Source organism: Gossypium arboreum, chromosome 4 (genome assembly GCF_025698485.1).
Source record: "Gossypium arboreum isolate Shixiya-1 chromosome 4, ASM2569848v2, whole genome shotgun sequence".
Taxonomy (NCBI): domain Eukaryota; kingdom Viridiplantae; phylum Streptophyta; class Magnoliopsida; order Malvales; family Malvaceae; genus Gossypium; species Gossypium arboreum.
In genome coordinates, this window is record NC_069073.1 from 44,791,069 (window position 1) to 44,801,262 (window position 10,194).

Genomic DNA, 10,194 nt, shown 5'->3' on the forward strand with positions numbered 1-10,194 from the left:
TTTTTTTTTATCGTGAAATATTATGATTTGTGGTTAATGTTGAGTAATATGCAAATTATGTTTACTACTTGATAAATATGAATTGCTACCGAGTATCGGTTCCGATATTCCATGGAAGACGACAAATGTGAGATCGAGGGAAAAAGCCAGTTTGAACCTTAGGAATAGATTAGGATACAAGTGACATGTCACTAGGATGGTTGAGCATCCGAACTCGTTGAGTTGAGTCCGAATTCACTTATGGATGCGAATGTCCGAACTCGTTGAGTTGAGTCCGAGTTCGAGAGATGTAACTAGGCATCCGAGCTCGTTGAGTTGAGTCCGAGTTCACTTATGGATGCGAATGCCCGAGCTCGTTGAGTTGAGTCCGAGTTCACTTATGGGCGGGTTACATGGTAGCTTGGCTACATATGTGGCACTTATGTGCAAACTTTCCATGTATCCAAATTATATTTCGATGTGTTCAACGGGTAAAGTTCTACTCAAATGGAGGAATACTCAAGATGAAAGGGACGTATTGGTAAGTGTTGCGAAAGGGACGTATTGGCATGTGAACTTACTAAGCATTTATGCTTACTCCCTCCTTTTCATTCCTTGTAGTGTTGACAAGCCAGCTCGGAAATCGGAAACGGTCAGAGGCACGCTCACACTATCCGTATACCATCTTGGCATAATGGCCTGTATATTTTGAGTATGGCATGTATAGCATTATAATCATTTTGTGTGTATGATCTTATGATATGGTTATTGAGTGGTATGGAAATGCTTGGTAATGATTAGCCATTGGAATGGCTAATCATGATCATATTTGGTGTTATGTATGCTAAATTGCTAGCTAATCCATGGAAACCATGAAATAGGTAAAATTTACCATAAAATAGATTCAGACAGCAGCAGTGACGTGAGTTTGAAAAATCACTAAAAATAGTAGAGATACAATTAGATGATGAATAATATATAGAATTTAATAATTATGAGTCTATTTTCATATGGATGGAACAAAACAGGTATATGAGTTATATTTTATGAGATGTTTAAATTTTTGTGAAACAGGGCCAGTGCAATTTTTGGATCCCCTGTTCTGACTTTGGAAATTCACCATAAATTTTTCAAAAATAACTAGAAGTCATGATTTATATGTACAGATTCCTTATTTAGTCTAGTTTTATTAGAAAGAAACGGCATAGTCATTGAAACTCTGTACAGGGAGATATCTAATTCGTAATACACAGAGGTCAGAGCAGTCAAACTCTGAAACAGGGGATACTTTAACTAATAAACTGTACTAATTTGCTTGACCAAAAATTCTATAAAAAAATTAGTAAATAGATATGTGAGTATAGTCTCAGGTAAAATTTACGGAATTGGATTTCGAGTTTCGTAACTCGTGATATGAATTTTTAAGAAACTATGACGCAGATTGTTAGCTTGACTGAAAATTTTAAAAATAAATTGTTTGAGCTGTTTAAGTAATGAATTAAGTCTATTAACACCTCGTGTTCGACTCCGACGACGGTCTCGGGTACGGGGCGTTACATGCCAAGAGGGTGCTGAGATACATTAAAGGAACTTTGAGGCTTGGTATGTTGTTAAAGAAAGAAAAGGTGCTGAAGCTGGTTGGTTATTCAGATAGCGGTTGGGCTGGTTGTATTAATGATATGAAAAGCACATCGGGGTACTTTTTCACCCTTGGCTCGACTGTGTTTTGCTGGAGTTCAAAGAAGCAACAAACTGTTGCTCAATCCACTGCAGAGGCAAAATACATAGCAGCAGCAGTAGCAGTGAATCAAGCCATTTGGCTCAGAAAGTTACTGCATGATCTGAATGAGAACCATTGTGATCCTACTAAGATCATGGTTGACAATCAGTCGGCTGTTGCCATAGCCAAGAATCCAGTTTTTCATGGCAAAATCAAGCACTTTAAGATAAAGTTCCACTTTGTTAGAGAAGCTGAGCAATCTAAAGAAGTCAGCTTAGTGCATTGTTGTTCACAAGACCAATTGGCTGATATCTTGACTAAGCCACTTGGTACAGCAAGGTTTGAAACATTAAGGAAGCTAATAGGTGTTTGTTGCATACAGTCCAAGGAGGAGTGTTGAGATTTGGCCTGCAATGCAACATTGGACCGTTGGCAACTTGGAAGGATGCACGAAGCAGTAACAGCTCAGCCTAAAGGGCACGATCGAGCTGAGTTCAAGAGCAACAACTAGCTTAGCTACCTTGTTTCATTTTGTTATTTTGGTTCATATGTAACTTGATCAAGTTAGCTTGTAACTTGACATCAAAGTTTGTAATTTTTGTTTACTTTTTGATTTGAGTTTGATGGACGTAAGGCTGGCCATACCAGCTTGCTTTGTCTTGTAATTTAAGTTAGCTTAAGTCTCTTATTAGTGGGAGTAGGTAAATCATTAGGTAATGGTCATTTGACTTGTTAACTTTGTATTTATTTTCATCATCAATCAATGAAAATTGCTGCTGATTTTCTCATCCATTTTAAGTGCTCAAGTTCTTTGCTTTTTGCTCTTGGTTTCATTTTAGTTCTTAAGCAAATAGGTTGTTATTTTTTGTGTTGTTGCTGCCAATGTTCTAACACAGGTATGGATATGCATTAATGTGTATCTCTTGCTATCTGAAATGGTTATTAGGAACATATTATGTGCAAACCAAAAATGGAAGCTTCAATTTATGTAAATCACTTCCATAATGGTGTAAAGATTTTCCTTAATGGAAAAGGGAAACAAAAATCGCCAAAGGTTTTTGATTGATGCAGTTTTTGGTTGTTTAAACCATGCCACTTCAGTTAAGTTGTTACTTTGCAGTAGGAAAAGTATCTTATTTTGCTGTAGGTATTCCTTGTTCTAGAACTCCTACTTATGGTTTTCTATATTTAGTCACGAGGATACTTGCATTTGCATTCAGGTTGCGTTGAAAACCTTGATCGTTATACACCGTATATTAAAACATGACCCTTCATTTCACCAAGACTTCTTTAATTTTGGGCGGGACAGAGGTCTCCTGCTGAACTTAACACATCTCAGAGATGATTCAAGTCCAGAAAGTAAGTTATTATATTTTTTAAGTCTACTTTCTTTCTTTTTTTTTCTTTTTTTTTTGTCTCTTTAATGCTATGATTTAAAGTATACAAACTGACTATGGAATGGTTTTATTTGTGTCAAGCATGGAATTATTCTGTTTGGATTCGTGGATATGCTTTATATCTGGAAGAGCGTGTAGAATGCTTCAATGCATTGAAATATGATGTTGATAAAGATCAATCGGTATGCTCTTTGAACTCAATACTTTTTTTTCTTCTCCCTTTTAAGCTGCAACTCGGTCAATATCCTTTTTACCATGTTCTGGATTTGATACATTTCATTACCAATCTCCAAAAGGAAGAGCATTTCTATCAAGCCACCCAACATTGTTTAGTTTTAATTATGTGATTTGAAGTTTGCATTTCGTTACTGATCCTAACATATGTTGGATCCTCTCAGATCTTTGTTTCCTTTGATCATTACGAAAATCCAATATTGTTCGCATGAAAATTTGAGGGTGATACATGTCTCACATGGTCAATCATTTCCTTCTCTTTTTTTTAGTTTTTCTGTTCTTTCAAAGAGGGTAAACTTAAAGATGGTAAGCTAAGTGAGGTTGCTAGAATTAGGAACTTTGGACAATCAAAACTTGTTATTTTCATCAGAACCAAATAATGATTTCTCTTTTTTGTGAACAGACATGCTTGCTTTCTTTCTTTTCAGTTTTATCTCTATTGGTGATGAGGATATGAAAATCTTTTGTTATTATCTATCTGCAGAGAAGCAGAAGGCTCAACACCCCGGATCTGCTAGATCAGCTACCTGTCTTGCAAGAGCTTCTCCATCACCTTCTTAACTGCAAGGTACACACCCTTGAGTCTTCCATTGTCTTTCTCAAACTGTATGCCATCGACACACTCTTCATTTTAGCTACACTTCTAACATTGTTTCTTTTCCCTCTTCCACTCACTGTATCGTTTTAAGCTGTACGTTGCTATTACTGATGGAATTCTAAATCTGATTGACAAGGTAAGCTTTAGTCAATGTCATCTGGTGGACACTAATGCTTCTAAAAAGATGGACGTTTGAAGTAAATGGATCCTATTTTTTCACAGTACTTTGAGATGCAGCACCACCATGCTGTTAGGGCACTAGAGATTTATCGCAAGGCAGGAGAACAGGTAGAATTCAGCGCTGCAAACGGATCTTTCTGTCTGTTTTGTATGTTCAGATGTTCATAATTTAGACCGCTTTTTATCTTTTTAGGAACATAATATTTTCTCAAGTAAACTTGAATGTTGCTGCAGGTGTCGCAGTTATCTGAGGTCTTTGAGATTTGCAGGGTCCTTCACTATGGGCAAGGGCAAAAGTACCTTAAGATTAAACCAGTATTGGACCTTAAAAATTACTTTATGAGTTTCTTGTTTCTTTGAATTTCCAACGATTTTGTTTAACTTCCTTGACATGTACATTCCAGCTCCCTGAATCATTCCTGATTGCTATGGAGGCATATATGTGAAGGAGACCCCTGAAGTTTTGGCACTTCCGTATACATCAGTATGATGCCTCAATCTTTATTTTACTAAATAGCTATCATATTCTTCCCTTACTTTGAGAAAAAAGCTAAATCTTTATGATGAGAATTACAAATATGAAGAGTTTCAAATGCATATAATTGTTGAATCAGACGCTTGGGAGAAACACACTAGTAAATTCAGTATCCATGATACGATAAACAGCTTTTTATCACATGGAATTTCATGCCATGCTGGCCTTGTGGCTTACATGCTTATCGGTAACAATACGTATGAGGAAAGAAAGAAAGAGTAACTTAAGGCTCAACATGTTGCAGAAGATTGAAGTTCCTAATGTCCAAAAAACTGTCATTGTCTGTAATATCAATGCCATTTCATATTTAAAACACTTCTAAGATAAACCACAAAAAAATGACTGTCCTAGGGGAAACATTGAGAAAATGAACTCGGAAGGAAGAATGATTTGAGAGTACCTTTGAGGCATCAACTAAAGTAATTTTCTTTGTTGATTGAATGGATGTTATTGAAAGAACTCGTGTAAAATAACATTTCCTGCCTTGAATAGTCAAATTCTTGCATTATCAGGCATGAAAACTTGATTGATCCTCCAGATAAAGTTGCAGACTTGAAGCCACATAGTTGATGTCCTTGTCCATCACTACATTCATTACTAGAACCTAATGCATTAGCTACACTATGAATATATTTATTTATTTGCATGACTTACATGCTATTTTTCAGATAACAAAAGATGAAGGTGCTGCTCCCACAGAAACCCCTGCTCCAGTATCTGACTTGCTGACAGATGATGTTCAAGAAAAATCTGTTACATCTTCGGATAAAACCCAGAGTGAATCAAGGCAGGCTGTTGGGAAGCTAGACATTGCTGATCTTATAGTAAGGACTTTTCTTAATTTGATGATACGCTTGGTCTCTATAGTTCCCTTTATCTTGATTTCTTATGTTTATTCTTCTTACTTGATCTACCTTGTTACTGCCAGTGCTTTGACGAACCAAGTGAGGAAGGAACTGAACTGAATGAGAATAATCCCCTTGCTCTAGCAATTGTTAAATCTGGTAAATTATTGGTTTTCACTGAGATGTCAATTGATTTGTCCTTCGAAGTGATGAACCGGATTCTTATAACATCTTTTCCCATTTTTAAATTTTAACAGAGAATCCTCCCAATGCTGAAAATGTTGGCAGCTCAGCACCTGCATTTACAGGTTGGGAGCTTGGACTTTGTGATGCACCAGTCTCCAATGGAGCTGCCGTTGCTGATAATAAAATGGTTAGTCCAAGTACTTTAAAATAACCTTGTCCAAAATTCTTTCAGGATTTGCCACTCTGCTTTATGTTCATTTTGGACTGCTATTAACATATCATATCTTCAAATGCAGACTGGCAGCACGAACACATTAACACCACACAGTTTATCAACAACAAATCAACAAATGGCCTACAACTTCGGTCAGGTGTCGGCCAACCCTTTTGATGATTACAACAGCGAGGGTCCCTTTTATGGAAGCAGTTGTATCCCACCCGAAGCTAATGTGCAAACGGCAGCCATGCCTCAACAGCTACCATACATCATGCCACAGCAGCCTCCTATGACCATGGTTGCTTACCATTCAATCAGCCCTTCTGCTGTGGCAAATTACAACCAGATTCCCACATTTTATGGAGGCAGTAATTTAACACTCTCAACTGATATGAAAAAGGCAGTCATAGCTCCACCACAAACTGAGCTAAAGCAACAGCCTACATTGGCCATGGTTGGCTACAATTCAACCAAACCTTCTAGGAATCCCTTTGATATGTGAAAATGGCAGCCATGGCTCAAACACAAACTGACCTAAAACAGCAGCATAACTCAGCCGTTGGATACAATTCAACCAAGCTGGCTTAATTTAGGGGCCTTGAGGAAAGTCTGGCTTTGAAACATTAGTTTTAGGCACAGATAAGATTAAGCAAAGGTTAATGCTTGTAAACCGCAAACATGAACCCATAGAGTTAATAAAGAGTTTATTGTTTAATAGTTTCTGTAGCTCTTTTTCTATCACAAGCTGCTTCCAACAGCCTCTATCTGTGATCAGTGCCAGAAGCCAAGTAGTAACAGATTGTAGTCTCCCGTTGACAGCATTGAGTGACTAAAATTGGGTTTGGTGGTGGCCTGGGCCAATTTAGAAATATTACCAATGCAACCATATCAATGTGATTGATAAACACAAGCCACAAAGCACTAAAGACAATAGGTATCAACTCAATATAAGCCATGTACATTTAGAACAGTTTAGTACAGCCCTTGCATTCAAGTGAACAAGCATATTTTTTACCTAATACATTTGAGTGCTCTATTTTTACTGCAAATAGTCGTACAAAGCACTAAAGACAATAGGTATCAACTCAATATAAGCCATGTACATTTAGAACAACAGTTTAGTACAACCCTTGCATTCAAGTGAACAAGCATATTTTTTACCTAATACATTTGAGTGCTCTATTTTTACTGCAAATAGTCGTAGACATGCACAACGCACTTGCACGGCATGTACAAACACGGCACAACATTAAAAAAAAAAAAACACGAATATGACTTGAAAATAGAAAGATGCCAAAATCTTTATAATGCATTATTAACTAGTCAAAAGGTACATAAACATAAAATAACACAAAACGACTAGGATATCGAGAAAATATATGAACATGACACAAATTGCCCAGTCTACTTGCAAAGAAATATTCAGCATAAAAAAATTCCAAGCTAACGTATCTTGTGTCATGCTAAAGGCTGCCTTCATTTTTCTCTCACATGTTGCTTGTGGGTAGTGACGATGTCAATTCTGGAACGATATAGAATAAGAGCCAGTGTTTGGATCTTTGACAGCTTTGAAGTTGTCAATACTCATCCCAAAACGACCCAGAACAGAGTTGCCCAATTCTTTTAGCTTTCCTGTCATAGTAAGTATATTTATATATGGTTAGTGATGCATAAATGGATGCCAAAAGTACAAGCCTAAAAATTTTCTCGTATGCTACCTTAAACAATTCCAGCAAGGATCTAAATTGCTAGGTCAACATACATAATTATATCACGGAATAGAACATAAAGCATCATGAAATAAATTCGTCATTCTCTGATACATTAATTGCACAAATAATTATACAGATATACATTAGTTGCAAGAAAATTAAAGTTGACAAGACAAAAAGCTCAGAAAGAATATTAGTGACTTGAATCAAATACCAAAAAGCTTCCATTTTTCAATTATATTTCAATGCCTACAACCAAATCCAAGATTCAAATAGCATTAAACCACCAGCATTCATCAAGTGCATATTGCACATAGCTATTATCAGCCATTGACATGGGCATTTCAGGTAAATAACAAATATAGGTTATTGGTAACCATTAACCAATGGATCAGATGCTTATTATTATTTGCACTTAACAGGAAAAAACAAAATAACCTATATTTGTTTACGGGTGCTTGGAAACATGAAGTTGATATCATATATTATGAGTTTAGTTTATTAGACACATTGAGTTAAAGGAAGCAGCTAAGAAATATAGAACAACAAGAATCAGATGTATAAAAGTATTCTATATGTGATAGAAGTGAATATGAGTTTGGAAACTAAATGCACCTTTCAATATCACATGCTAAACACAAAGTAATTTGACTGTAATTATTTTTGCACACCTTTGGTACATCCATTAACATAAAACTTGATCCTTGAAACAAAAATATACCCCATAAAATTTATAACTTTCAAGACAAGCTTGAATAATTTAAGGATAAGGAATTAAACAAAATTCCTGATCCCATTCCCCCCATAATAATTTTTCAGGATATAATAATTAGAGCAGTAAAGCATCCATAACATTGTCAAGGCAATACAGATATCATGATGCGCACATACCAAGAAAAATCATCTACCTTAACTAATCCTTAGATTACCAAAAACTTTTGGGGAAGGGGGGAGGGCAGAGGCAAAAAATGCAGATTTAAAGTTTACCAATCATCTCCTCTTTCATCTTGTCTCTTTTCTCTGCAGCCAATGGTTCCAAGCGACGAATGGCCTTCCTAGCATGGTCATTAGCAGGATCCAATTCCAATATCTTCTTCATATCTGCATTTTGCAAGAAAGATAATTACAAACATGCATAATGTTGACAAATTAATTCATCATCAAGACAGAGCAATGGATATATGTTTACAAAAACTGCAAAACAAATAATTAATTCTAAACTTAAGAATAAAAGAAACAAACAACCAGATCGAAGGGCTCACCAGCAATAGCTTCTTCAAAATGTTCAAGCTTTTCATGAGCTTCTCCGCGTCTAACAAGAGCTTTCATATAAGAAGCATTAAGTTCCAAAGCTTTATTACATTCCTTGATGGTTTCCTCATAATTAACCTAAAGATATACAGTTTTTTAAACCTTAAATAAACATGTCCAAAGAAAAGCAATAAAAACTGTTATTCAACTTTAAGAAGTAGTGGTATAAAATTAAAATACCAGCTTCAGAAAGCAAACAGCCCGATTTGAATGGCAAATGGAACGAATTTCAGTGGCCGAAGGCATCTCCGCCGTAACTTGCAAAGCAACCTCATACTGTAACAAGGCCTCCTGGTATTGGCCGTTTCCGAACAATTTATTTCCTTCTGTTTTTGCATCATTTGCTTGTGCCAAAGCTTTCTAGAAACATAATATTTTTTAATAATTAATTAAAAAAATAAAAAATAAAAAAAAGAGAGAGAAAGAAAACCCAGGGAAAAGAGAAAACCTCTTTCAGTTGCTCGTCGTTTAAGGCATCTTGATAAGAATCGGGACCTCTCTGCTGGGGTGGTTGTTGATCGCCAGGGCGGTCGTCTTCTTCGTTGTCGCTGACGTCACGTTCGCTAGCTGTTTCGAATCCATCCGAGGCAGCATCTCCTCCGTTGGCATTTTCTGATACAGCGGCGACAGTAGAACCCCGTGTCGTTTCAGATGATGATGAAGATGTGGCTTTCGTGGCTTCTTCTTGTTGTTGTTGTTGTTGCTGTTGTTCATCAGTAGGCTGAGGTTCAATCAGCACCATTTCTTAAAGTTTAGGATCAAAGAATCTAAAACAGCCTTACACTTTGAACAAACAAATTGTCTTTGATTTTATATTATGCCGAGACGAAGAACATGAAGTGTTTTAGACGAGTTCAAACGAAATAAAAACACAGCTTCCAGAATTCTCTTTTTACTTTTAGTTACTGATATCTTAATATTAATTGGGTTAAATTACATTATTAATCACTGATAAAATTTTATTTTCTGTCACTCAGTTAAAATTTTAAAATATTATATCACTATTCTATAATTATGTATTACCAAAAAATTAGAATTTCATTGTTGATATATTTGAAATTGTATAAGTAACTGACGGTAATTAAGATAATAGTTCTCAACTTTTATATTTTTTATTAATTTAGCTTTAATTCTATAAAAATTATATAAAATCAAAATTAATTTTTAAAAAATAAAAAATTCAAGTTATTACGGACTATTGCAACAAAAAATATCCATATTGCTATAAAATCATTAAAACAGATAAAAAAAGGATAAATTTAAATCTCTTAACATGATAT

The 10,194-nt window shown here is 35.6% G+C and overlaps 2 protein-coding genes across 2 annotated transcripts; one reads left to right on the top strand and one right to left on the bottom strand.

Moving 5' to 3' along the window:
- Window positions 1–1,583: 1,583 nt before the first annotated feature.
- Window positions 1,584–6,393, top strand: LOC108451730 (putative clathrin assembly protein At5g35200). Its single transcript, XM_017749388.1, has 11 exons — window positions 1,584–2,038; window positions 2,892–3,058; window positions 3,178–3,278; window positions 3,815–3,898; window positions 4,020–4,064; window positions 4,151–4,216; window positions 4,343–4,423; window positions 5,312–5,467; window positions 5,572–5,647; window positions 5,746–5,861; window positions 5,971–6,393. The coding sequence occupies exons 1-11, from the start codon at window positions 1,584–1,586 to the stop codon at window positions 6,391–6,393; spliced, it is 1,770 nt and encodes a 589-aa protein (XP_017604877.1).
- A 576-nt stretch (window positions 6,394–6,969) lies between these two features.
- Window positions 6,970–9,839, bottom strand: LOC108450421 (uncharacterized). The gene is made up of 5 exons (XM_017748040.2): window positions 9,363–9,839; window positions 9,095–9,274; window positions 8,866–8,992; window positions 8,591–8,704; window positions 6,970–7,523 (listed from the first exon to the last, which is right to left on the bottom strand). Exons 1-5 carry the CDS (start codon window positions 9,654–9,656, stop codon window positions 7,408–7,410), a joined length of 831 nt encoding a protein of 276 aa, XP_017603529.1. The 5' UTR covers window positions 9,657–9,839; the 3' UTR covers window positions 6,970–7,407.
- Window positions 9,840–10,194: the final 355 nt, after the last annotated feature.

Bases quoted from the DNA above. Each gene is read 5' to 3' on its own strand.
- LOC108451730 (XM_017749388.1), top strand. From the start codon at position 1,584: ATGTTGTTAAAGAAAGAAAAGGTGCTGAAGCTGGTTGGTTATTCAGAT. The intron at 4,065-4,150 runs GTAAGCTTTAGT...ATTTTTTCACAG, and splicing joins TTCTAAATCTGATTGACAAG to TACTTTGAGATGCAGCACCA. The intron at 5,648-5,745 runs GTAAATTATTGG...AAATTTTAACAG, and splicing joins TCTAGCAATTGTTAAATCTG to AGAATCCTCCCAATGCTGAA.
- LOC108450421 (XM_017748040.2), bottom strand. From the start codon at position 9,656: ATGGTGCTGATTGAACCTCAGCCTACTGATGAACAACAGCAACAACAA. The intron at 9,275-9,362 runs GTTTTCTCTTTT...TTATGTTTCTAG, and splicing joins ACGACGAGCAACTGAAAGAG to AAAGCTTTGGCACAAGCAAA. The intron at 8,705-8,865 runs GTGAGCCCTTCG...TGCAAAATGCAG, and splicing joins TTTTGAAGAAGCTATTGCTG to ATATGAAGAAGATATTGGAA.